Source organism: Brassica rapa, chromosome A06 (genome assembly GCF_000309985.2).
Source record: "Brassica rapa cultivar Chiifu-401-42 chromosome A06, CAAS_Brap_v3.01, whole genome shotgun sequence".
NCBI classification, from domain to species: domain Eukaryota; kingdom Viridiplantae; phylum Streptophyta; class Magnoliopsida; order Brassicales; family Brassicaceae; genus Brassica; species Brassica rapa.
The window spans coordinates 9,809,254-9,835,655 of record NC_024800.2 but is presented as its reverse complement, the minus strand read 5'-3'; the positions used below and the strand labels follow the sequence as shown (position 1 = coordinate 9,835,655).

The 26,402-nt window shown below is 32.8% G+C and overlaps 4 protein-coding genes and 2 long non-coding RNA genes across 8 annotated transcripts; 2 read left to right on the top strand and 4 right to left on the bottom strand.

Moving 5' to 3' along the window:
* The first annotated feature begins 97 nt into the window (after nt 1–97).
* LOC117125948 lies at nt 98–4,038 on the top strand. The gene is made up of 2 exons (XR_004448408.1): nt 98–1,180; nt 1,240–4,038. It is a non-coding gene; the product is annotated as an uncharacterized LOC117125948 (long non-coding RNA).
* Nucleotides 3,825–7,772, bottom strand: LOC103873063 (CDPK-related kinase 6). The gene is made up of 11 exons (XM_009151493.3): nt 6,671–7,772; nt 6,409–6,539; nt 6,215–6,256; nt 6,002–6,110; nt 5,844–5,922; nt 5,449–5,745; nt 5,270–5,379; nt 5,082–5,186; nt 4,667–4,729; nt 4,401–4,568; nt 3,825–4,319 (listed from the first exon to the last, which is right to left on the bottom strand). The coding sequence occupies exons 1-11, from the start codon at nt 7,199–7,201 to the stop codon at nt 4,179–4,181; spliced, it is 1,776 nt and encodes a 591-aa protein (XP_009149741.1). The 5' UTR covers nt 7,202–7,772; the 3' UTR covers nt 3,825–4,178.
* A 247-nt stretch (nt 7,773–8,019) lies between these two features.
* On the bottom strand, nt 8,020–11,502 carry LOC103873061. 2 transcript variants are annotated; one of them, XM_009151491.3, is made up of 4 exons: nt 9,765–11,502; nt 9,233–9,478; nt 8,808–9,011; nt 8,020–8,696 (listed from the first exon to the last, which is right to left on the bottom strand). In XM_009151491.3, exons 1-4 carry the CDS (start codon nt 9,906–9,908, stop codon nt 8,238–8,240), a joined length of 1,053 nt encoding a protein of 350 aa, XP_009149739.1. In that variant the 5' UTR covers nt 9,909–11,502; the 3' UTR covers nt 8,020–8,237. The 2 variants fall into 2 exon arrangements, with proteins under 2 accessions (XP_009149739.1, XP_009149740.1); XM_009151492.3 differs by having other exon boundaries at nt 8,086–8,696; nt 9,233–9,475.
* A 243-nt stretch (nt 11,503–11,745) lies between these two features.
* LOC103873060 (polyadenylate-binding protein-interacting protein 10) lies at nt 11,746–14,076 on the bottom strand. Its single transcript, XM_009151490.3, has 10 exons — nt 13,687–14,076; nt 13,337–13,444; nt 13,199–13,243; nt 13,050–13,122; nt 12,865–12,977; nt 12,716–12,775; nt 12,569–12,616; nt 12,425–12,490; nt 12,260–12,321; nt 11,746–12,119 (listed from the first exon to the last, which is right to left on the bottom strand). Exons 1-10 carry the CDS (start codon nt 14,017–14,019, stop codon nt 12,062–12,064), a joined length of 966 nt encoding a protein of 321 aa, XP_009149738.1. The 5' UTR covers nt 14,020–14,076; the 3' UTR covers nt 11,746–12,061.
* Nucleotides 14,077–19,066: 4,990 nt separating this feature from the next.
* Nucleotides 19,067–20,351, bottom strand: LOC117125947. Its single transcript, XR_004448407.1, has 2 exons — nt 19,480–20,351; nt 19,067–19,405 (listed from the first exon to the last, which is right to left on the bottom strand). It is a non-coding gene; the product is annotated as an uncharacterized LOC117125947 (long non-coding RNA).
* Nucleotides 20,352–20,597: 246 nt separating this feature from the next.
* LOC103873059 (serine/arginine-rich splicing factor SR34A) lies at nt 20,598–23,630 on the top strand. 2 transcript variants are annotated; one of them, XM_009151488.3, is made up of 14 exons: nt 20,612–20,697; nt 21,137–21,392; nt 21,550–21,673; nt 21,764–21,829; nt 21,909–21,983; nt 22,086–22,233; nt 22,303–22,349; nt 22,422–22,479; nt 22,572–22,621; nt 22,721–22,777; nt 22,860–22,981; nt 23,051–23,131; nt 23,227–23,269; nt 23,357–23,630. In XM_009151488.3, the coding sequence occupies exons 3-14, from the start codon at nt 21,587–21,589 to the stop codon at nt 23,375–23,377; spliced, it is 855 nt and encodes a 284-aa protein (XP_009149736.1). In that variant the 5' UTR covers nt 20,612–20,697; nt 21,137–21,392; nt 21,550–21,586; the 3' UTR covers nt 23,378–23,630. The 2 variants fall into 2 exon arrangements, with proteins under 2 accessions (XP_009149737.1, XP_009149736.1); XM_009151489.3 differs by lacking the exon at nt 21,137–21,392 and having other exon boundaries at nt 20,598–20,697.
* The last annotated feature ends 2,772 nt before the right edge of the window (nt 23,631–26,402 follow it).

The window sequence follows — 26,402 nt, the reverse complement described above, 5'->3', positions numbered from 1 at the left end:
ACAATGTATTATAGTATTTCTTTAAAAGAAATTCTTTACAGTATCTCAAAAAAAATTTCTCTACTATATAGATCCAATTTAATTTGCTTTCATATAAATTTTAAAATTTAAATAAAAAGTATGTAAAGTAATATTGTTACATAATAAAGTTTCCAAAATATTTTTTGTTAAAAAAATATAAAATTTATAGTAATAATATATAAGCCACGTAAACATAGCTATTATAGAATTACATAATATATAACACTAAATTACATTAAGTTATTGGTAAATTTTGTTGTATAAACTAAAATATTTTAGTATAGAAATAAGAAACCCGCACGGTTGTGCGGGTCGAGATCTAGTTTACTATTAAATATCACGAACACGATACTCCGTGTGTTAGCTCTCAAAAGGTTAGATGAATACGATTGATATCCAACGAAGAGACTTAGACCATGCGCAGCGGCGAACCGTTCATTGGGGTTTAAAAAATTATTATTATTTTTTTTTTTGTTTGATTTAAAAAAATTAAATAAAGTGATCAATAGCGGACCGCCACGTGGCGTGGGGCCTGCTGAACAGTCATGACCCGGGTTCACGCGGGAGAGGCAGGACGAACCGAAGTCTTCGGTTATGCTTATTTTAATATATTTTTTTCGTAAAACGTGTGACCCCCTCCCTGTGAACCCCCGCTGCGTATGCCCTTAGGTTCACCACCCCTAAGGTAAACCTTTAAAATCACCACTAATTTTAGTACCAATCAAAATACCACCTAGATAAATAATAAAATAGATTAATTTTATTTAAAAAACCTGAAATAATTGAAACAAAAAAATATTGTCAATTTTAATGATGCCTAACACTACTAACTAAACCCTAAACCCAAATCTTAAACCCTAAACCAAAATCCTAAAATCTATATCCTAAACCCAAATCTTAAATCATAAATCTAAACTGTAAACCCTAAATCCAAACCCTATATCCTAAACCCAAATCCTAGACTCTAAACTCAAACTATATACCCAAACCTAATCCCTAGACCATAAACTCAAATCGTCAACTCTGAACCCAAATCCTATATCTTAAAGGTTGGGTTAATGTTGATGTTTTTTCTTTAGGGTTTAAAGTTTGGGTTTAGAGTCTAGGTTTGAGTTTAGGATTTAGGGTTTGAGTTTAAGGTCTAGAGTTTGGGTTTAGAGTTTACGGTTTGAGTTTAAGATTTGGATTTAAGATATAGGGTTTGGGTTTAGGGTTTAGATTTAAAGTTTAGGGTTTATAATTTAGGGTTTAGGGTTTAGATTTAAGGTTTAGAGTTTAGAATTTAAGATTTAGGATTTAGGTACTGGCGTTAGCGTCATTAAAATGAACGTCATTATTTTTTTCAATTATTTTAATTTTTTTTTAAAAAATAATATATTTTATTATTAATCTATGTGGCATTTTGATTGGTAATAAAATAAAAGGTGAATTTAAAGGTTCATCTTAAAGGTGAATTTAAAGGTTTACCTTAAAGGTAAACCTATGTTTTGTTCATATCCAATCCGAGACCTATATTAACGCATGATGATTAGGCTGAGTAAAGTGTGTAGCCCAATTAGTTGGGAATTTTATTTTAAGAAATGTTGTAGAGTTTTAATAATGTGGTAACTAAATTACATGATCGTATATAAAAAATGATACTACATCCGTTCCACAAAGATAGACTTTTTAGTATTTTCACACATATTAAGAAAACATATTAAACTATCATAATAAATGTATCGTTTTCTGTAATTTTCAATTTTCGATAACTTTCAACCAATAGTAATTCAATGAAATCAATTAATTTTCTTGAAGTTTACAATTTTTTCATAGAAAACACAAAAAATACATCTTTCTGAAACAAATTTTTTTTCTAAAAAATCTATCATTAAGGAACGGAGGGAGTATATCCTAAACAGTAAAAACACCTATTTCACAAAAAAGTTTAAAACTCAAAAACTACCCACATACAAAAGTTTTTTTTTTTTTTTGCAACTATCCATATTATAAAAACCTCAGTGAGTATCAAATCTTACAACTGAAACCGAAGATCCTAGAGACATGCTATATGGTAAAGCGTAGATAGAAAACATTACAATAATTTGAAGATAGAATTGTTAAAGGGCGAATCAAGCTCAGGAAAATGAAGAAATGTGGCAGGCTCTATCTTAGTCCCTAAAGCGATTGTTCGAAAGAACAAATGATAGTCAAATAAAACGACGTTGATGCACCCATAAAAAAAGGTTTAAATGTTGACCGACAAGAACTTTTAGTGAGAAGCTCTAGAACCGTAGGCAACATCGAAATTATAAAATCCTATCTGACTATATTTGACACTCAAACAAACACGAAGAACTTTGAAACCAATAAAGCTTAAAACATCGGCGAGCATAATGTATGGTGAAGAGGATGGTGAGACGATTGAGGCTTGAAAGCATGGACTAGGTGAATTCGACAATGAGAAAATGACCATATCCATGACAATGAAAATAGAATGGAGCTTGACGAGGACTTCTAAGGCAGCCACGAACATTGAGTTAAGACAAAAGCTTCTAGTTCCAGTATTACAGTGATGGAGCCATGAAGGTTTGAAAGAACTAAAGCCGAGCTATGCGTCAGGATATGACATGATACACACAGTTTAGGAAATCCCACCGAAAACCCCCCAACACCATAACCAAAACGAAATCTACATGAACTTGGGCTTAGCTGGGCTGGCGTGTGAACTGAATTTTTCAGTTATCAAATTGGGCCTGTCCCATAGCAGTATTCGTGGCCTTGAACCAATCCGATTGCTCGATCAAACTAAAATAATTGAATCAAACTAACCAAATTTAACCAAAAATATTTGAGTTTTTAAAATAGTTTAAATCAAAATATCAGTTCAGTTCGGAAAAAATTTTGAAAACTAAAAACCAAGTTAAACCAAAAAAGGTTATGTATAATTTGGTGAGGTTTTGGATGAACCAAACTAATCAGAAACGAATGATCAGAACCAATTTGACCAAATAAACTGAAATCAAGGCGAAATAATATCTGTGGCCTAGCGGGTACAAAATTCAAAGAAAACAAGTGAAATGCACTTGTATCTGTGTCTTAAGGGTGTGGTTTGTCTGTTCGATCTTCTTCTTCTTTTTGTGAATCTTTTATGTTACATTTTTTTTTATTAACTTAAGTGATAAACTGTCATTTTTATTTATCACTGATTTAACATTCTATATTCATAGATTATATAAAAACTTGTCAATACTATTTACAAAATATCATGTAATTACTAATTTTATTACAAAAACTATATAATCAATTTTCAAAAATATTATACATGTTAATTTATTATATGATAACCTATGCATATCTATAATTTGATGGCATAATATTTTTTATAAGGAAAAAAAGTGAATATAATTTACAAAGTTTTTCTAATTTGGTGAGATTTTGGATAAACAGAACTAGTCAGAAATGAATGATCTGAATCAATTTGACCAAATAAACCGAAATCAAAGGCATAATAATAACTGTGGGTGAAAGAATCTCCAATATCTATAACTCTATGGAGAGTGACTGTGGAGGGAATAAAATTAGTTTTAGGGATATTTGTTTGTGATCTTGTAAACATTTTGAGGATACTTTTGTTATTTGATGGTTAAAATATTTGCGCCAAATTTTTGGTCGGAAGACTGAAAAATCTGCTACCAATTTCTAATCACATATCACTAACGACCGATCGTTCCAAACGAACAGTAATTAAATGCGGTCGCTGGTCGCTAGCGAGTAGCGACTGCCAATAAGACCGACAAGGCCCCAAAATCAAAAGTACAGTCTGTAGTAAGTGCACGCGTATGCATGATACCATGTCTTAATACAACATTTCAATGTGTATATCATTAAAGTTTTATACCTAAACAGTTGATTTATTACACCTCCAATACCACTGCTTAGAGGAAACAAAACCAGAGACAAACAACCACCACCCATTTTATAAACTCTTTCTCTACAAACCGAAATGAATATTTTAAAAAAGAAAATACAAAAAAATATATATATATATATATTTTTTCCATGTTTGTTTGTTTTTGGTTTTGGAACGGCTCCGCTGAAAGCAAAATGCTCAATACAGAGAGGTACCTTTTCTTCTCCACACAGTATTATTAGGGTGTGATTTGCAAAGTTAGAAGTCACCTAATAGGTCTCGAGCTCGAGCTTCGAACAGTCACACCGTGCAAGAACTTTTTATACCCCAAGAAACTCAGCTTCCCATCTAAACTCCGGATCCAATCCGTGAGCAAAGGATGCGCATTTGGTCCCAAACTCATCTCCTGCACATTCGTAAACCCCAAGATTCATGCCAATGATTGTGGTTTTACAGATCTCAGAGATATATTGAAGTCCCTGCATACCTCAGCGAGTTCTTGGATTGAAATGGCTCGGCTTCCTTCACGTTCGATGTCCTCAAATGCTGTAGTTGCGATCTGTTCCCATTCTTCAAGAGCCTCTAGTTGATAAACGCTAACCGCAGCTGCACAGAACTCTTCAAAATCTAGTTTCCTATGTGCTAAGGGTTGCAACTTCAAGCAACCAAAAGGAAAAAAAAAGAAGATGTAATTATGCAGAGACTTGAAAACGCTTGGGACTCAAGGATCAATATGTGTTATTGCGTGCGTACCAAGTTTAAAATGTCAGGAAGCCTAGATTCGATCATAGCGTCCGTAGCATATCTTGTCAAAGCCTGCACTTACCACAAGAATTTAAATGGCCAATCAGGGAATACAAGAATGTAACATTCACCAATTGAAGAACAGTTGTATCAAAAGCTATGGTTAAACCAGGAAAAATGGATTAGAAGCTATGGTTAAACCAGGAAGAACAGTTGAGGAGTTGACCTATATATTACATAAAATTCTTGGATTACCTAGTATGAATCTAAAGGTTCATTGGTTCAATTTCAGCTGGGAATGGTATGCTCTCCTAAAAGGGGTGAATTTAAAATGGTTTGGAACTTGCCCTAAGGGATGATGTATGTCTGGCTCAAAAACTCTTAGCCATTCAAAAAAAAAAGAGAGTGGAAATAACACACTGACCGTAGTGAAATTGTGAAGAAACAAGCCTCCATCTTCTGGTTCAAGGAGCATGAACTGTGCTTTAAGGAACACAAGTTCCTCTTCTGGTATAGCTTTGGATAGAGACTGTGCGTACAAAGTTACAGCAAAATAAAGATGTATACATTGTTGTATAAATATGGTCACATCTCTTATTATCAGACAAGTACCTTAAGTGCTGCTCGTCTGAAAGGAGATGCACGAATATAAGACTTCACTAACTTGTAGATGGAGAAATCAAGAAGCAAACCAGGGTTTTCACCTCGAAGCCATGGATGAGCTGCAAGTTTTTAACCATACTCATGTTTTTCATTTCACTAATCAACACTAGTAATAGTAAGGAGCATACCTAAAGCTTGAGCAGCTGTCATTCTTTTCCTATGGTCTTTGTTCAGTAGCCTTCTCACAAAATCTTTGGCAATAGGAGATATAGAAGGCCACGGCATATCTTCAAAATTAGGATTCGCTCTAAGGACACATCGAAAGATGGCAGACTCGGTTCGTCCGTAGAAAGGTCTACTTCCACAGAGTAATATGTAAGATATGACACCGATGCTCCATATATCTGCTTCAGTGCCGTATGATCTGTGGAGTACTTCAGGCGCAACGTAGTATGCACTTCCTACCACATCGTTGAGACGCTGATCTGATTAAAACATTAACACAGTCATTTGTCAGCACCCTAAGTAAAACTCTGGAAGCAAAAGTTATGTATAAGGAGGGAGCAAAGACAAAGATCACTACCGAATCTGGAGAAATCAGATAAACCAAAATCTATGACCTTGAGTACTGCATCCTCATTTTTGCTGGTGAACAGAAAATTCTGGAGACAGAGAGTAGAGGGTTTACTTAAGAAACAAGCTACACAGTTATAATATTTTTTACAGTGGTAGAAGCAGAACCTCAGGCTTCAGGTCACGGTGCACAACACCTTGAAGATGGAAAAAAGCAGTTGCAGATAGAACTTGCACAAGAATACGCTTAGCATCTGCTTCTGGAAACCGACCACCTCTGTAGTAAGATATAGTCAGTACAAGTATAAACTCCAGACGCAATACAAAGCTAAGCTAATTACAGGAAACAAAAACTAAAAATGAAAAAAAAAAAAAAATTACCTTGCCAAGATTCTATCCAATAACTCTCCACCTTCACATAACCTGGAATCATAGTGGAAGATCAATGACTTAAATCAACTCTACTGTTAGTATCTCTATAAGAAATTACTTGAAACAAAACTTTAAGCCACAAAAGAATTTTGTAAATCTTTAACTCAAAGAGATTAGCATTAACTAGACAGAGACATACTTACTCCATAACCAGAAAGACATTATCTGCGTCCTCAAACACATCGTAGAACTTAACCATATGCCTATGCCCGGACAGAGCTTTCAGCAGTTTCACCTCTCGGCGAACATCTTCAATGGATAGAGCTGATGTCATCTGAAACAAACCCCTCAAATTCGTCACCGTATTAAATAAAGATACCTTTGACACATTGTATCAATACAAAGAACATATCTTTGATCATTAATCTTTTGTCACAAAATATGTCAAGAGAGAGAGAAACAAACCTTGGCTTTAGCGATGATCTTGACTGCTACCGTTTGTCCTTTGATCTTCCCTTTCTTGGCTTTAGCCGAACAAGTATGACCAAAATGCCCTCGACCAACCTCCTTCCCGAGCTCGTACTTCCCTTCGAAGTGCTTCGAGAATCCGAAGTTCTTATCCAACCTCTCACCGCTTCCGCCGGCTGTTCCGTGATCGTCTTCCTCACTTTCCTCAGGGATAGGACCGTCTCGAGGCTGAGGAGCCGTACCTCTTCGCCGTCTCAGAGCCGCCAGAATCGGTTTCGCTGGTGAAGGAGGCGGGAACGGCCATTTAAACTTTCTTCCCGGAGTTCTTGCCGGAGAAGGAGCTACTCCCGCCGGCAACGGGCTTTGAAATGGGCTAATGGTGTAAGGGTTGGCTTCGGTAGAGCCAGACGCAACTGGAGAACTGGGAACTGACGTACGGTGGTTGTTTTGAAGCTGGGCGACTCCGTTGGGGACATCGCCGTCCTTATCTTCAACGGTGGAAATGTTCCGGCTGTAACAATGACCCATCGTCGCCGTATGGTTTGAAGTCAACTAGCTGATCGGTAAAAAGTCAAATCATCGGACGGTCAGGAAACGACGTTGAATAGTAAGCTTTAGAGATAAACAGAACCAGAGAAATGTTTAAACGGCCGATGAGGAGACAGGAGAAAAAAAAAAAGAAAACAAGGCGATGAATAATAAATAATTAATTAAATTATTACAAAACAAAGTTTGAGTTCAGGAAGATTTTTGTAATGAAAAATAACGGAAGAGAAGGCGTTGAAAAAGTGCCGGTGGTTTGCTACAACGACAGCGACGGAAACGTGACTCCTACAACAGCCAAGTGAGCGTGGTGACGTGATTTCATTACAGTGCGTTGCCTTGTGAAAATTTTTATGCTGTAATTAAGTTCTTTATCATGTAAACCAACGGAAAACTCGATGAAAAGATCATTATAATGTGTTAGACATCTTAATATTATCGAAGTTAAAAGTTGATAAACTCTTTGACCAAAATAAAAAAAAAAGGACGAAATAAAAAAAAAATTGTATAAGTAGAAAATATTTTAATACAAAATCAAAAAAATCTCTTTGACAATCTTTTCAATTAGAAAGGGTGTTTATATGCTGGAGTAACGTAATTTGGATAAATTAAGTGAATATATAGTAATAAATAGTAGATAAGAGAATATGTGATTCAGCATAGTTGACGAAAAATATTATTCCCTACTTTGCAACACGCGGAAATGAAACAGTCACGGCTACCTACTAATCTATTTAAATTCTAATAAAACTGTGTTAAATCCATTTGACATCGAAATAGTCACGTCGTTTGAGCTTTGAAGAAGTCTAAATAAATTGATTATTGTTTGGTGCTGAAAAGAACTACAATTATGTTTATGGGTCAACCGATACATCTAAATAATCAACGTTAAAGAAGTCTTGCCTGGTGCATATTAATTAATGAAAAACCAAAAATCTCATGGGTCAGTCAATACTCAATACATATATAAAATTTCAATCGTGAACCGGTTCAATCAGCTCCCATAACCGATCAAGTTAATTTAGTGCTGAACATCCTCGTGATCGTGATCATCCGTTTTCTTATCGTACCAAAAGTAACCATGCGATTGCGGAATATCTTTGTGAAATGACAATCTCTTTCTAACCAATTGTAATCTTGGTTCGTTGTCATCTAAACCGGTCTGGTTTGATCTCTGCCTAGGTGCGCTTTGTGGTCGGAACCTAGCCACGGTCGAGGCAGTCGTAGACATGTAATTTGGTATCGAATGGCCTTGCCTCGTGACGCGAGAATTCCCACGCGGTGTTCGGTCGTTGAGTTGTTGATGGTGTGAGTATGTATTGTACGTATCGATCTCAACTATCTTGACCGGTTCAACAATTGTCTGATCGGTTGACAGTCTTCTTCCGATTTCTTGATAACCGAACCGGTTTAATCTACTTGGTCTCTTGTCCTCTAACTCGCTTTCACTATGTGCTTCTCTCGCTGTGATTCTCCACATCTTCATTTGTAAACCAAACAAAAGACCGGTTCGCTTATTAATATAATTTGAATTAAAATGTAGAAAACCAGAAAACTAATAAATAGTACACTACTTTGATTGAAATTGCACCTGTTTAGAGAAAGCACGAGACAAGGTAGTTCCGTCGCCGGGACTGGCCGTGAGTTTCTTCCGGTGATCTAGAACCCGAGCCTGGACCCGAACTAAGGCCTGAACCCGAAACAAAGTAATGCTAGCTCTTCTACGCACGTTGTGGCCTCTCACTAAGGCTTGTAGTAGCACAACTCCCTTTAGGGCTTTGAAGGCCTTTCGTGCCTTGAGTCACAAGTCAACAAAATCAAACTCATGTTCATCTATAAACTGATATATATTTAACGATTTTAGCATAAATATACCTCAAAATGGTTTGAAATTATAAAATTATTTTAAAACTTTCAAGTTTGTATGATCACTATTAGTATTTCCTAAAACTATGTTACCAGAAACTGGAAATGATATAAAAGTATGGAGGCTGCAATAGTAAGTATTAAGTTTACCAGGCATCCTCGGTAAGCTGTCTGAATGAGAATAGCAGCCAAGTGTCTTTTAAGGTAGACAGATGTCCGACAGAAAAAGACGGCTTCCTTAGCCGTCGGAGACGCTTTTTTCTCCGTTTCATCGACCGCAATCGCGTCAACAGAAGCTGAATTAGTGTTGACGGCATTTTTAATGTTTATTCCGACGTCTCTTGCACAAGAATCAGAAGAAGCTTTCTTGAATAGCCATCTTCTTTTTCCTCTCTTCTGCACCAACAAAATTATTATTATTTATAAGCTTTTTAGTATGAAAGATTTATGTAAATCTCCAAATTCTAGATCCGTTTATATAATGCAAAAATTTCAGTTCATCAAAATTCAGTTTTGATGCTAATGACGATTGTTTTTTTTTTCAATTATACTAACCTGAAGGGAAAAAGGTACGTTTTGGGAATATATTGAATTAAAAAGTTGTAAATATTAGTGTATATAGTATGAATGAAGCTTAAAAATCAAGAAAGGTCCACTATATATAATTGTGTAAATCAAGTACCGTTTGTTGCTGTTGTTCCTCCTCGTCTTCTTGGACAAGGCCGTTGTCTTGTTGACGTTCTCTTCTTCTGGGACATTTCTTCTCCGGTGACCGGAAAACATTTTTAACCGCCGTGAGCCACGAACTTCCACCGTTCTTCCCCATCAAGATCTTACCTTGTCGGCTTAATCTTTGTTAACTATTGTCACTTTCTTGGTAATACGGAAGCAACGGAACAGTAAGGAATGGTTGAGCAAAGAAGGAACACCCTCCTTGATGGTAAGATTAAGCCGACAAGGAACACCCTCCTTTATAAATGAAGAGCATGAACCTTTTTGTTGCTCAATATTAAATTAAAAAGTTCGGAACATGTACATTTATTTGGTGATGCAATAAAAAGTGAAACTCGGACCTATATTGATCTTATGTGTTATTATACTAATTTTTATTTAATATTCTGCTCGGGTTAGTGTCTCGTACGTATAACAGACTAACAGTTCCATTCAAATGTGTAGTTATCCACTATCTCTACGACAAGAACAAATATGTTTTTGTCATGTACATGCTTCGTAGCCATCACAACTCACAAGTAACGGCCAAATGCAAAACGAATATCCGAATATTGTGTATCCATAGATATAAAACAAACACATAATGTATCCGAAAAAGCTGCGAGAAAGAGGAAAGATGTTGGGAGTAAAAGAAGAATAACGAAGCGGAAAATAAAGTAAAAGGTAAAGGAAACAAAAGAAGAGTGGAATAGGTAGGTAGGCATGCTTTGTGTTTGCAAATTAGATAGGTTTGTGTCAGAAATAGGAATTATTTGTAACATGAAAGAATGTGAAATGCATCCCTCGAGAGTGCAGAAAGCTGTTCCTCCTCTTCTTTCGTTATCATATAAGTATAATCATTTCTTTAGCCATTAACGTCGCTATTTGACTCGTTTATCATGACTTTGTGTATTCACTGTGATTATAGCTTCGATTGTTTGGGAAGTTGATTGCGATCCACAATAGAAGGACAAATATATGATCATATTCTTTAAAGTATATTTACAATTGCTAAGGAGCACCTCCAGTAAAAAGAATTCTCTGACTCAACCTAACAAAAATGTACAAAAATACTGTAGTGTTTAATTAATAATATTTCAACAAAATGAACGTTTCAAATGTTGGAATATTATCTATTTAGTTTTTGACATGAAATATTATTTAATTAAATCTTTTTTTTTTCATTTTTGTTAGATACCCAAACTTGAGGACTTCTCCAATGTTCCAACGTAACCACATATGAAAATGGAGACGTTCTAACGTAGCCATATATGAAAATATAGTTATCCGTTGGTGAAACGATAAAGCGTCTCAAAGTGCGGTAAAAAGTACTGATAAACACAGACAAAAATGGTAAGAGGGTCAATATTAGGAAATGGTGATGCGTAAAAGATGACAGTTCAACTACATTTTAATTGGTAAAAATGAAGGCATGTTAAATTGTGCTAGCATTTTGCATTTGAACTAAAAAAAGTATGTTAATTACTAAACCTATACTCTACTCTCTAATGCATTAATATAATATATGACTTCACCAAAATCATGCATAAAACTCTTAGATCAAAATACTTTTAAAACAGTTTGATAACTAATTAATTTACTTAACAACAATACCAGTCAAAAATTGTGAACACAACAAAAAGTAAAGAAATAGGGCAAACAGAAAGTGGTTAACTCTTTTTTTTCTCTTTGTAGTTTTTGTTTTAATATATTTTAAAATTATTTCATTTTTAGAACAAATAAGATATAAAAAAACTACATTAAACAGTTTAGCTAACCAAACAGGTAAATATCAAAACCATATGAGACGAAAACCTAGTAGGGTACATTGTAACGAATGATGCGATCTATCTAACGAATGCTTACTTGCTTAGCAGCACAATACAAAGATTAAGAAAGCCAAACTTAGACCCGTACTAAGACAAGATCTAACTGAAATCAAGAACCCAAAGAAAAAAAAAACAGTGAATTGTGCAAATGTCTTGAAGGTGTTTTCGACAATAACATCAACAAAAGAGAAAAAACGAAACCAATCTTGGTTTTTAGCAGACTCTATAGAAAAGAGGAGAAAGTTAAAGATAAAAGTTCTTAAAAGTTGTTCAAAGATACCGGGCAGGCTCTGCTGCGACTGCGAAACAAACTCAAAAATAAAAAAGAACTAAAACGCCTCAAGTACCTTCTTCTTCTTTAGACTTCTTCTCCTCTTTCTTTCTCTCTCTTTTTCTATATATATCTTTTGGGATCTCCAGCAACAGCTTTGCCAACATTTCATTTGCACTCAGGGCGGTGAAGGTGAGGCCTTACTGGTGTCTTTGATGGGCTTACCCTTCAAACACACATACACATAGATTGATTACAACATTCCCAAATGAAATCACAAATAGAATCTAGTAATGCCTAATAGTGTACAACCTATCATGCAAAAAAAATTGACATTAAGGGGATACAATACATAAATCTTTTTACCTAATTGGGAGTGCTCCCAATACAATACCACTGTAGTGAAGAGCAGCAATTGCACTCTCCGCCTGAGACATTAGAACAAAGTGTGAGTTTCCCATTAGATGAGATCAACCAAATGAAAGTGAAACAGGAACAGGTTAACTAAAGAAACAAGGCAGAGAGAGTTACCATGGCAAACTCAACAAAAGCAAAGCGGGTTTGGTGGTGATAGTCTCCAAGCCTCAGACGATGAACCTACAACAAGATTATGAGACAAATATTTGAACAGTAAAACACATATACACATATAAAAAGCGTAAACCAAATCCTTACCTCTCCGCAAAGCATTTCAAAGAAGCCTTTCAAGTCAGTTTGACTAACCTGCAGATTCAAGAAACAAAAGACATTTGATGAAAGTTTAGTTAGTTTTCTCAAATTACTTTTGAACAGCTAACAGTTTCTTATGGAAAATCAAACTACCCGCTTGTCAATGTTGGTGCAGTAAACAGTCCTCACACACATCTCACGCTCATCCTCAGACTGATAGAAAGAAAGAAGCATCATAATTATGCTCAAGCTTCGATTAAACTGATAAGCAAAGTTTAAGACCATGATTATGTGAACCTTACCCGGGGAAGGAAAGTGGGGTTAACAGGGGCGATAGCTGTTTTGGAGGGAAGCACCTTAAGAGGGTAAAAACCAAGCACTGTTCCCGACATGCTCAAAGCAGCCCTAGCTCCCTCTGCAGCAAATATATATCTTACACTAGTTAAGCAACAGTACTGTCAACTAGTAAAGAAAGGTAAAAATGTACCTTCATTGGTGAACTCAACGAATGCAAAACGGAGGACAGACTTTGGATCACCGCATACACGACAATCAACAACCTTTGCATCCCCAAAATGAGGAAACGAGTTATTGCAGATGAAAACATTCTAAACATAGCTAAGATTATACAAGTACCTGTCCACAGTTAACAAAGACACCTGCGAGGTTCTCCTCGGTAACCTACACACAGGAGACAAATTAAGAGAGGCATTTAGTTATACGAAATGGATTCCGTTACAAGAAAAATGGTTATCAAAAGCCAATAATTTTCACCTGTTGATCAATTTCAGAGACATACACAGTTCTCCTGATGACATCATCCTTCTGAGCCAAGCTGGTTCTTTTGTTCATCCTTCTCTTCCCTTGCCCAAAGCTCCTTCTCTGTAGCCACAGCAGGTAAAACAAAAGGATTACAAAATTGATATCACACACTTTTCTAGCAGATGAAAACTTCAACAGTCATACACATATAAAGGAATTGTAACTGTAACAGCAAACAACTGTAACTTAACAAACCACACTCAAAGTATAACTGCTTCATCATTGTAAGCAAAACACACAGAAAAGGTCAAAACTTTATAATTATTGTATCATCAAAACACACACTAATGACAAAAGCATACCCTTGTAGGGAGATGATCACTCCCGTCAGCAAAATTGTTAGTAAAGCCCAAAGTTCGAGGAACAAACTCCTTAGCCATGGGGTTGAGCTTCGAAAACGCATCAGACAAATATTTGATCTCACTCTTGTTGAGACTCCCTCCACTCTCCCCATTTGGAGTGGTCTGAGTCTGAGTCTGAGTCCGATCGTCGGAATCTGGAGTCGGAGGATCCGATGAGTCAAGAGACGAGGAATCGGAGTTAGGGCTCTGATCATCATCAGGACATGAACGCTTCGTGTCGGCTGCTGAAGAAGACGACTCGACTTTGACACCAGCATTCTCAGCGACGGCCATGATCGGAGAGTTTTAAGGGAAACTAGAGATTGATATTTTGTTTTTGTATATTGATATTTTTTTTTACATTTTTTATATACTGATATTTATTTTTATATATTTTATATAAGTCGTAATATAACGAATTGTATTAAAAATACATGAACCGAATCGGTTAATATGATTATTTTTGGTATAAATATCTGAATCTGTTTCAAATACATTTGTTATTTAAATATTTTTAGGTTTTTATATACATCATAACCAAACTCATCCAGATTCAGAAGGACCAAACTCAAAATCCACACATAAATTTATAATATTTGAAAGAGGCTTAATTTAAAAAAAAAGATGATACCCGTAAAAAAAAAACCGTACCTAAATAGATAGTCAATGTTCATGTCTTACTGATTTTATAAACTAATAAAAATGATTCTTTCTATGTGTTTGGCTAAATTAAGTGAAATAGAAAAAAAATTATTTAGTAAAATTATTATATGGAGTGAAAAATTAAATGACATAACAAATGTAATATATTTTTATTATTTTGATTTAATTTATTATTTTATTCACAAAAACATGTATTTATATTACGTTTTTGGCTACGTAATTTTCTACTGATTGAAACTAAAAAAAAGTTTTAGTAAAATAAATTAAACATACCGTTTAACTATATGCAAAACCCAATTATTTTATATTTTTATTTTATAATTGGTAAAAAACTAATGTTGATTAACTAATAAATAAAATATGCACTATTATTATGGTAATATAATTAATCATGTGATGTACTGTTAATGTAATATAATTAATGAAATTGTTAAACTAGTTGAAAAATGGAAAGAAAATTAATATAATAATATAAATAACATTACAAAAAGACACTATATTTTTTTTTTTTATTGTTATCTATGTTTCCAAACAATTCTCATTTATAATGTTATATATGTTTTTGATCAGTACAAAAAATATTTCAGTTTTAATAATATAGATAACTAGATAAATAGTCGACAAAGAGGTTAGATAAATAAAATTTAAGGAGAAAACCTGGTTTTAGTTAAATTAATAACTCACCCTAAATTTAAGATGTATTAGTTTAAATTTGAAAAATACCCTACCATAACCCGAAAAGTATCACAAGATTAGTTTTATTAAACAAAATAGGTTTTATTAAAAAGGTAAATCACTTAACATATTAAAATAAATAAATATTGACATTTAACTTCTATTTTGGGAACAAAAGCTAAAAGAAAAATATTAATGATATATTTCCCTTTAAATTTTAACTAAACAAAATTTTAAATAAGTTGTTAATTACAAATTTTAATAATATTAAAAATGAAAATTTGCAATTGCTGCCATACTCAAGTAGTTGAACTATTATGGTTACATTTTAGCACTTTTCAGTTTACCATAAGTTATATAAACTCTTTTTTTTCTAACAGAAGGTTTTCTTTACAATAATAGCTAAAACCCAGAAATTAACCTAACTACAAGTTATATAAATGCTTTAAATACACAAATCATTCAAAATTATAGATTTAGTACATCTCTAATGTATTTTTTAAAAAATTTGGTACAAATTAGAAAACTTGAAATTATGAGTTTTACCAAAGCCACCTCAATAATTTGTAATGAGATCTTTCTATTTTGCTAAGTCGCTGCACTAGAGAAATAAAACATATTTGTCCATGTTATCGACGACTTATTTTCTAATAATTCTATTTTATTAAGATTAGATTTGCAATTGTCATGTTTTTTCTGATGATAAAAATTTTCATTTAAATTTTGGATCTATTCATAATGTTATTTACTCATTATACAATATACTACTGAATCATTTAATCTACTGTGTAAAATATTAATTGGGTTATAATCTATATTGATACCCTATTTTGTAAATAATTTGTTAAAAGTCTTTAAACGTAAAGACATAAAAACAACTAGATTTTGTAAAAATAATTTATTACAGAAATGAGCAAAATAAACCTTTTTTTGTTTTAATTTTTTTAATATTTATTTTTAATTTTTTAAAATTTAAAACTTTATCCCCAAAACTCTACACTTCAACTCTAATCCTAAGTATAGATTAGTTAACCCTAGGGTAAAAATATTTTTTTACCTTCTAATAAAATTTATTTTGGTTATTTTCTTCATTGATGGCTATTTTGTTAATATATAAACTAAAAAGGATTGTGGAAGCACAGTAACCCACTGGTTATAGTTTAAAGGCTTCTAAACTCAAGTCTGAAGTTCGAATCTCAGACTATGAATTTTTTTTACAGATTAAAGGAAATCCATGTTTCAAGTCTCAGAGAGCGATTTATTAAACAATTATCCAGACTACAGAAAAAAAATTTCACAAGAGATCTTCAACATGGTGCAAGTAAATATGGTCAGACGTAGATCTTCATAGGACGGCTCAGTGATGCATTTAGGCATAAGTCCTCATAAAGCATGTAGTATTATTGGTTGTCAATTCATCTATGTAATCTTTCTCATATCATAATTTTAATATCATAATAAATCAGCGTTGAAAAAAACTAAAAAAAAATATTTTAGGAAATTTCTCTATTCAAAATATGTCACATTTACAATCATCTGGATAAATTGATATTCAATAGTAAAAGAACGTTAATTACTTGATTCATTGTGATAAATCTGCATATATAATATTTAAATATAATTAATTAGATCAACTAAGAAATAAAATTATAGTTCCACAAGTCAAAAGACAATGTAGCCGTTTTTGTTTGTTAAAATGTTAAATTTACTTATCAACAAAAGGAAAAAAGTTTACAATACGAATGAATTGGTGGAAGTAACAAACGAGATTCTCCTTACTAGTAGTTCTTCCCAGCCAGCAGATCATATTACCGTTCAATAGTGAACTCTTTAAAATCTCTTTACCAAATAATTATTAATACGTTTCCGTAAAATGTGAATGATCTCAAAGACCACACAAGCAATATGAAGTTCATATGTATTTCTACTAATATGAAAACATGGAAAGAACAATCAATTTATTTTTAAGAGAAACAAATTTACATGAATATTTTTCATATTGTATTGAACAAATTATGAATTTAAGATAAAACAAAATGAATATCCAACTAAACCTACTGTACATATACATAATGTTTATTGGTTTGGTAAAAAAATGCATTTCAACGAGGGTAGTATCCTAGTGGATAGGCCAACAGGTTCAAACAGTTCAGGTAGTTTGGAATTCGGGTAGTTTTAAATTCAGATAGTTCAGTTTGATCAAAATCTCACCCAATTGAACCAGAAACATTTTGGTTTGGTTTGGTTCGGTATTAGGATAATTTGGTTTTAATTATTTTTACCAAAACTTATTGAAGTTTTTGGTTTCAATTATATTTAGGGTAATTTTGGTTTGATAGGTTACTTCAGTTAAAATTTTTGGTGAATTTGGTTAATTCTATTCAAAATTTGGTTAACAATTTGTTTTTATTAAAAAAATCGAATTAATTGATTACCGAACTTAAAACCAAAGATCTTTTTATATATATGTCGAGTCGAACTGAACTTTTCACCGAATTAACCAAAATTTTGGTTTGAATCGGTTCGGCGGATTCGGTTCAAATTCTCAGACCTACTAGTGGATACTTATGTTTATATTTAATTCTTTACTCCTTACGTGTGTTGACAAAGTATATATATATATATATATATATATATATATATATATATATATATATATATATATATATATATATATATATTTTTTTTTTCTTAAACTATCATAACTATGTGAAGACCCGCGCCTTGCGCGAGATAAACATTATATATATAAATTATTTTATATATTATATGTTTATAACATATTATGAAATAATAAATATATATTGAATAATTAAGAAGTCATTATCTACTACTTATATAATTAAATTGGTACGAACATATAAATAAATTTTATAAATCAAAAAAATATTTTTTCTATTTGAAATGATATATAATTAAATTTAAATGATAGTAACATATATGGGGTTTATTTTAATATTAATATTTATTAGATGATGCTTTTTGCTCATATTTTTTTATCATTTGTATATGTTATAGCAAAAATTCTAAATTAGTGATAACAAAATTTTCACTGTGGAATTAATGGTGTAAGTAATTTATAGTATTTTAAAAAATTAAGTTGTCAATATTTTCAATTTTTTTATCAAAAAAAGTTCAAAGTAAATTTCAAAATTAAGATATTTATGTATTTTTATATGGCATATAGTTTAATTTATATATTTATATATCTTTTATTTTTGATACTTATTAAATGAGACTTTCAACTTATATTATTTTTTAATTATTTGTATCATGTCATAATAAAAGTTTTAAATCATAGATCACAAAATTTGAATGTGAAACTTTTAACAGTTTTAGTAATTTATACTCGTTTTTAAAAATTAAAAATATAATATATAAATAAGTTTTTTTAATTTTTATTATGTGGTTACTATGATTGTTTAATTTATTTTAATAGCTTAAAATTAAACAAATATAATTATAATACACACTTATGTTATCAAATCTTTATTATTCAAAATCATTAATTGTCATATATACTTTAGCAACATTAGGCAATTCCGTTATTTTATTTAAGGAAATAATGAAGCACATTAATAATGTATTTATTGTGGTTTAATAAAAAGTTTATTATATATTTAAATGGACCAACATATTTCTCTAAAGATTCTAAAAATCATTCTAGTGATGACACGTGGCTACAAAAAAATGTTGCAATGCTTCTCAAATAATATATAGGGGATTACAAGAGGAAAACAAGTCTTCAAATGGTATCACTAACTTGTAGATGTTGAAAACTCCTCATTCAATGTGAGAAAAGAAAAAGTCATTCAATTACTTTGACAAGTCACGAGAAGAATTCGTCTTGGGTATCAGTGGGTAAACTGTTTTGACTTTTTTTTTGTTTCTGCAGATTTAGTCAAACAAAGAACATTTACATATACTTTAAAAACATGTACAAATATTAGTTAATTAAAGATTTCATGTTCTTCTTTGCAATTTTGTTGATAGATGTTCCTTAGGAAATAGTAAAAACTTTAAATGTGGCTTACAACATACTTTAAAGTTAAAAACATACTTTACCTTCTTTACTCTTTTGTGATACTAGTATTTTTATATTTGAATAAAATATGGAGCATAAATTAAAGGATCATTATCCCCGGTAGGGGATCATTACCGCCGGCGCCACCACCGTCACTACCGCCACAACTGGTGAAAGGAGTGTTTACACTTCGTCCTCCGACGCTTCCTCCTTGGTAAAGCATGCATGATCTCCTTCTCCTCCTTCTCATCTGAAACCTCATCCACAAAAAGACCAACCTCCTTCGTTGCTTCATTGATGGTCTTCTACTTGTCACCTCTGCATCAGAAAGAGAGAAGAAAACATAAATTCTCACGAAGAAACCAAAACAAGCAAGAAAAAGGATCCTTGACCATTATGTCATGAGGACATTTGTCATCAATCTTTGCATCAAGAAGAGACAACTATCTTACAAATAAACATATAAAGTGTCCATAAACCTTAATACAGTTAAGCAAAAAGAAGAAAAGAAAAGAAATCAATACAAAAATGACATAAATTCAACTCTTATCAGTATTTTGATAGAACTAATAATAATTAATCAAATGTTATTTTACATGTTTTGATGCCAATGTATGTTTCAGAAAAAGAGCCAAGGCATAATTAAAGTAGAAAATGAAAATCACTGAGCCGTAAAAGACAAGAAAAGCACAAACATAAAGCGGAGTGATCAGTTCCAACCTCTTCGACTTCCACTGTCTCTAAATCTACCAAGCCCATGTTCAAACAACATAAACCACATTGACAAAAAAAATCAGAAATTCTGTGTATTTCTAGTGAACCATAGCACATAATATACTTATATTATGATCTTTGCTTGTATTGAAACTATGCAGAAATTGTAAGCTGTTTCTTTGGCCCCAACTCTTCTACGGGCTTTATCTTGTTTTCCACTATCTTTGCACATCTCATGAAAGTGTCACGTTCTTCTTCCTCACTATGGTTAATTTGATTCATTTAGCTAATAACACAAAAACTAGATGGTGTACTAAAAAGGATTATAATTTCTAAACTAATATATATTAAAAAAGTTAAAAGTCATAGTCACAAATATTACATGTTATATAATGAAATATTGAACAAAATTGTGCATGTTTATATAATGTAAGCTTCAATTTTTTTTTTTTACACTTGTGTAATTGGTTAGGTGTAATTGCTAATATATTACTATATAATAAAATTAATTTTGTGTGTTCAAAAAAAAATAAATAAAAAAAAAAAATTAATTTATTTATTAATCCGTGATTCATCCGCGGTCGATCCAGTGACCAAGCGATCCGGTAAGTTGTCCGGTTCAGTGTCCGGGTCGGGTTTAAAAACATTGTAACATATGATATCCTCAAATATAACCTTTTTTAAATGTATAAGGCTTTTTGTTGGTATTCAAATTTCTTAGGGACCAAAATGAAAAAAAAAGAAAGACTTAGTAAGGGATAAAAGTTAGAAGGGCAAATCTGGTAATTCACATAAGCTCATGTATAAAAGAAACCCTAGTCCCTAGATAAACAAACTTTCAAGGCCGACATATCTAATTACCAAGCCTTGGTTTTGTCCGGTGCTGTTAATCCCTGGTACGAATTATTACACACATCTCTATCTCTCTCTCTCTCTCCCCGTTCATTACTCGTATTGTGTTTTGTTTGAGCGTTACTGTTGTGTTTGCTTTCGTTCATTGTACTGTTAATGTTTTGTTCGTTTGATTATATATCTTTGTGTTTCCGATGCGCTCCGTGAGAATATACTCTTTTTTTTGTTTGTTTGTTTCCGAGAAGCTTGTTCTTGAATCATGTCAAGACCGTGAAAAAGTTTTGGGCTTTGGTCGTGGGATTATCTATGATCTTGTATATAGCTTTATTTGTCGAATTTTGTCGAACTTCTTCCTGATCTTTAAACAATTTGTATTGCTGAATTATAAAGCTTCGAACTTTTTCTATGTTTTGAGTAAGGAAGGTAGATAGACGCATGAGGCTATGTTACATGATGTCATGACACATGCTTTCTTTATTTTAGATGGCAAAAGCGCTTGGAACATGAGCATTGCAATGGTTCATAGTAATATAGAGAGGGAATGGGAGATCAATGTGGACTTGTTTCATTTATTTTATTTATCTAAGCGTTGGAGTTTGTTTACTTAAATCATTGGAAGATGTGGAGAAAAAAAAAATAGATTTCAAAATTTTATAATAGCTTTTGGGAGCACATTGGAGCAAATAAGCATTGTGGAGCTTGTGGAGCACTGCTCTTTACCATGGATTGCTCTCACTTGGTTTGCTTCATTATATTTTTTTTGGTCTTATCATCATCTTTTCTATATGCTCATGCAGTGATACTGATTTGGAAGCTGTCTCTGAGTGGAGATTCTTTGTCATTAGAAATAAACTTTGGTTCTTTATTTATTTGAATCCTTGAATTTGTATCTGCAGTTACCTCTCTTCTTTGTTGTAACAACCTCAGCTAACAATGAGTGGTCGATTTTCTCGGTCCATCTATGTTGGTAACTTGCCCGGTGACATTAGGGAGTCTGAGATTGAAGATCTCTTTTACAAGGTCAGTTCTGGCTACCTTGTTTTTATTTTGTTTTGGATGACATTCCAACTGTTGTAAGAGAATGTTTTGAACGAGTTGTCGCAATTGCAGTACGGCCGCATAGTGGATATCGAATTGAAGGTTCCACCTCGTCCTCCATGTTATTGTTTTGTTGAGGTACGTTTCTTACATGGTCTTAATCAGTTTTACAAGATATTATTACGGTTAACCAAGCTTTGTGTTGGATGTTTTGTAGTTTGAGCATGCTCGGGATGCTGAAGATGCGATCGATGGCCGTGATGGGTACAACTTTGACGGCTGTCGTTTGAGGGTAATTTAACATTCATTACTCGTTGGCTTAAGACAGGATTGGTGTACTCTTCACATGCCCTGAACAGCAGAACTGGTGTATCTAATCATATTATGAAAGCAGGTTGAGCTTGCTCATGGTGGTCGAGGACAGTCTTCAGGTGATCGTCGTGGCGGTGGTGGATACCGTGGTGGGGGTGGTGGCTATGGCGGCCGTGGAGGTGGTGGTGGATCAGCCCGGTTTGGTGTCTCACGACACTCTGAATTCCGAGGTTTGTGTAATTGTTTGCTGTTGGTAAAGTTTGACTGAATCTGCTTTCTGAATGTTTTCTTGGATGCAGTTATTGTACGTGGGCTCCCATCATCTGCCTCGTGGCAGGATTTGAAGGTGTGTTGATTCTTAATGTTTCTGCTGTCTCCTTTTTCTTTTTATTCTTCATATTAAAACCCATCGTTTCAGGATCATATGCGGAAAGCTGGTGATGTGTGTTTTGCTGAGGTCACTCGAGACAGTGAAGGTGCGTTACTTTACACTTTCTTACCAGTATTAGCGTTTGTAGTTGGATGTTTAAGTCATGTCTATTTTTTTTTTACATCTTTGATCATATAGGAACTTATGGTGTTGTTGACTACACCAACTATGATGACATGAAGTATGCGGTAAGTTTTTCCACTCTCTTCTTCTCCTCTTGCTGTTTATGAAGCTATGAACTGTATTGTTTCCAGTTTTCATAACTTGTGATTTTGTTTTTCGTTCAGATAAGGAAACTGGATGATACAGAGTTCAGAAACCCCTGGGCTAGAGGCTATATCCGGGTACTGTCTTAATTGGTTTACCTTTATGTATATGTTTGCCTTCTTCAGACTGTAAACCATAAAAATATGTTCTTACGTACAGGTTACGAAATATGAAAGCTCTCAGTCAAGGAGCCCAAGTAGAAGCAGGAGCCGTAGCCGAGGCCGTGGTCGCAGCCCTAGCCGCAGCGTTAGCAGAAGCAGGAGCCCAAGAAAGGATCTGAGGTGCGTTTGTTTTGTTTATAAACAATATCTTTGAAATAGAGCTGTGTGTTTATCAAATCTTTATTGCAGTAAATCACCAAGACGATCCCTTTCAAGATCGGTATCAAAATCTAGGTCGCCTTCTCCTGACGGGAAGAAGAGTCCCCCTAGGTAAAGTTCTCTCCCCCTTTTAAACCGTTCTTTTACTTCTGTGATTAAAGTGATTCTTTTAATTTTTATTTTTATTTTGATTGAATTCATTTTAGGGCAATGTCTAGGTCCAGGTCTCTTTCAAAATCTCCTGCCAAGGTATACAAAAAGTTGCATTTTATACTACTTTTTTAACCTCGTTGATAAACATATCAATCTGAAACTTGTTGTAAATTATCTCCTCAGGTTCGGGAAGGCAGTGAGTGATTGCTGCGATTCCTCCATGGCAACGAAGATCGAACGGGAGAAATCTGGAGTACTATGCAAACTTGTAATTTGTTCTCTAGACTACTAGTTCTGGATACTTTTATGTCTCTCTGCTACTACTACTTTGGTCTTTAAAACTTGTTATCTTTACCGGTTCTTTGAAATATTTATGTTTTACTCTTTGTGAGTTTTAGACAGGCATATCCTTATCAATCCAAACTGCAAACTTCTAATATACTGAAGTTGTAAAATCTTCATGCATTTTGTTCTGTATACTTGTTTGCGTAACTTTTTATTTATTAATGTTCCCTTGAGGTTAAAAAGCATGTTATTTCCTAGTTAAAACTTGTTAGTTTCGTCACTCTTTGATATTCCAGTCCATGGTTAAATCGAAGTTTTTTTCACCAAGTTCTTTGTTTCAGTCTGGAAGATAGAAGTTTTGTTCATTTTTGCTGAAATAAAATATGTCCTCTCTTTAAATTTGTAACACTAGTATTTTGGAAATTTCGTGAAGACGCTAAGTGGGGCCATACAATTTTTTTCTTCTCAATTATCCAAATGTGTACTTCAACGCTTAGGCAACATTTCTTGTCAAAAATATCAATCCTCCTAAACATTACATTAAAATAGAAGTCAATTTAGTGATTTCTGCTGACATAGCATTAATATATAGCTTCTCAGAAAAATTGTTATAATTCTACTGGTCGATTTTTTTGAATTTTATTTTTCATTTATATTAATCAATTGCTTATGTAGACAAATCCAAAACTATTGTCGATTTCGTTAAGCCCATATATAGCTAGGAGTAATAATTATCGATTTAGTTTAGCCTTGGACAAGATTTAGAACTAAGACAAATATTAAAAATTTTCCTTATTATTCAAACAGTAAACTTGCGCATGTTGATATCATATTAATTACATTTGCTTAGAAAATATTTTAATGTTTCTAATTAGTAGGGGTGGGCATTCGGGTACCTGTTCGGGTCGGGTATTTCGGATTTTCGAGTATTTCGGTATAGAGGTGTAGAACCCGTTCGGGTATTTCTGTACTTCGGGTCGGATTCGGGTATTCTTAGTTCGGATTCGGGTATTCTTAGTTCGGATTCGGTTATTTCGGATCGGGTTTGGATATTTAGATTTTGAAAAAAAAAATTAAAACTTTTATTTCTCAAGTTTCTTATATTTAAAAATATAACTTTCAGTTAACTAATTTTTTATTTTTAATAGATTGAATGGTTAATAGATTTGGACATAACATTTTAAAACTAAAAAGGCATTAATTTAGTTATTTTTTTTTAATTTTGGATGTAGCTTTTTGTTAATTTTTGAAATAAAAAACTTGAAATGCATTTTCGGGTCGGGTTCGGGTGCCACTTCGGATATCGGGTAAAGTGCCCACCCCTACTAATTAGGTTGTTTGTTTATAATAACTTACCTTTCTAATATAGATTACTTGCGCAAGTTGAAATCATTAAATATGCAAATAACTTACCTTTCTAATATGTATTACTTGCGCAAGTTGAAATCATTAAATATGCAAATCACTTATTCACAATAAGGATTACTTGCGCAAGTTGAAATCATTAAATATTATCGATTTAGTTTACCCTTGGGCAAAATTTAGAATTAAGACAAATATTAAAAATTTTCCTTATTATTCAAACAGTAAACTTGCGCATGTTGATATTTATTACATTTGCTTACAAAATATTTTAATGTTTCTAATTAGTAGGGGTGGACGTTCGGGTTCGGGTCGGGTATTTCGGATTTTCGAGTATTTCGGTATAGAGGTGTAGAACCCGTTCGGGTATTTCTATACTTCGGGTCGAGTTCGGGTATTTTTAGTTCGGATTCGGTTATTTCGGATCGGGTTCGGATATTTAGATTTTGAAAAAAAAAATTAAAATTTTCATTACTCAAGTTTCTTATATTTAAAAATATAACTTTCAGTTAACTAATTTTTTATTTTTAATAGATTGAATGGTTAATAGATTTGGACATAACATTTTAAAACTAAAAAGACATTAATTTAGTTATTTTTTTTTTTAATTTTGGATGTAACTTTTTGTTTTGAAATAAAAAACTTGACATGCATTTTCGGATTGGGTTCGGGTGCCACTTCGGATATCAGGTAAAGTGTCCACCCCTACTAATTAGGTTTTTTGTTTTTAATAACTTACCTTTCTAATATGGATTACTTGCGCAAGTTGAAATCATTAAATATGCAAATAACTTATTGATAAAATTTGTTTTTAATAACTTACCTTTCTAATATGGATTACTTGCGCAAGCTGAAATCATTAAATATGCAAATCACTTATTCACAATATGGATTACTTGCGCAAGTTGAAATCATTAAATATTATCGATTTAGTTTACCCTTGGGCAAGATTTAGGATTAGACAAATATTAAAAACTTTACTTATTATTCAAACAGTAAACTTGCGCATGTTGATATCATATTAATTACATTTGCTTAGAAAATATTTTAATTTTTCTAATTAGTAGGGGTGGGCGTTCGGGTACCCGTTCGGGTTCGGGTCGGCTATTTCTGATTTTCGGGTATTTCGGTATAGAGGTGTAGAACCCGTTCGGGTATTTCTGTACTTCGGGTCGGGTTCGGGTATTTTTAGTTCTGATTCGGTTATTTTTGATCGGGTTCGGATATTTAGATTTTGAAAAATTAAAATTTTTATTTACCAAGTTTCTTATATTTAAAAATATAACTTTCAGTTAACTAATTTTTTATTTTTAATAGATTGAATGGTTAATAGATTTGGACATGACATTTTAAAACTAAAAAGGCATTAATTTAGTTATTTTTTTTTTAATTTTGGATGTAACTTTTTGTTAATTTTTGAAATAAAAAACTTGACATGCATTTTAAGTGAGTAGCAAATCATTTTTTTTTCATAATTGTATGTATATCATATGAACTTAAAGTATGTGTAGTATCAATATAAATATTTTATATAAAATGAGAGATGTAAACTAGAAATATAAGGTTAATTATACATATATTC

Coding starts and splice junctions, on each gene's coding strand:
- LOC103873063 (XM_009151493.3), bottom strand. CDS start 7,201: ATGGGTCATTGTTACAGCCGGAACATTTCCACCGTTGAAGATAAGGAC. Junction 6,540..6,670: donor AGATCATCGCTAAAGCCAAG/GTTTGTTTCTCT, acceptor GGTTTGTTTCAG/ATGACATCAGCTCTATCCAT. Junction 6,257..6,408: donor AATGTCTTTCTGGTTATGGA/GTAAGTATGTCT, acceptor CTATGATTCCAG/GTTATGTGAAGGTGGAGAGT.
- LOC103873061 (XM_009151491.3), bottom strand. CDS start 9,908: ATGGGGAAGAACGGTGGAAGTTCGTGGCTCACGGCGGTTAAAAATGTT. Junction 9,479..9,764: donor AGGAACAACAGCAACAAACG/GTACTTGATTTA, acceptor TTGTTGGTGCAG/AAGAGAGGAAAAAGAAGATG. Junction 9,012..9,232: donor CAGCTTACCGAGGATGCCTG/GTAAACTTAATA, acceptor TTGTGACTCAAG/GCACGAAAGGCCTTCAAAGC.
- LOC103873060 (XM_009151490.3), bottom strand. CDS start 14,019: ATGGCCGTCGCTGAGAATGCTGGTGTCAAAGTCGAGTCGTCTTCTTCA. Junction 13,123..13,198: donor TCTTTGTTAACTGTGGACAG/GTACTTGTATAA, acceptor GGGGATGCAAAG/GTTGTTGATTGTCGTGTATG. Junction 12,120..12,259: donor TTGGGAGCACTCCCAATTAG/GTAAAAAGATTT, acceptor GTGTGTTTGAAG/GGTAAGCCCATCAAAGACAC.
- LOC103873059 (XM_009151489.3), top strand. CDS start 21,587: ATGAGTGGTCGATTTTCTCGGTCCATCTATGTTGGTAACTTGCCCGGT. Junction 22,350..22,421: donor CCTCGTGGCAGGATTTGAAG/GTGTGTTGATTC, acceptor CCATCGTTTCAG/GATCATATGCGGAAAGCTGG. Junction 23,132..23,226: donor GGGAAGAAGAGTCCCCCTAG/GTAAAGTTCTCT, acceptor AATTCATTTTAG/GGCAATGTCTAGGTCCAGGT.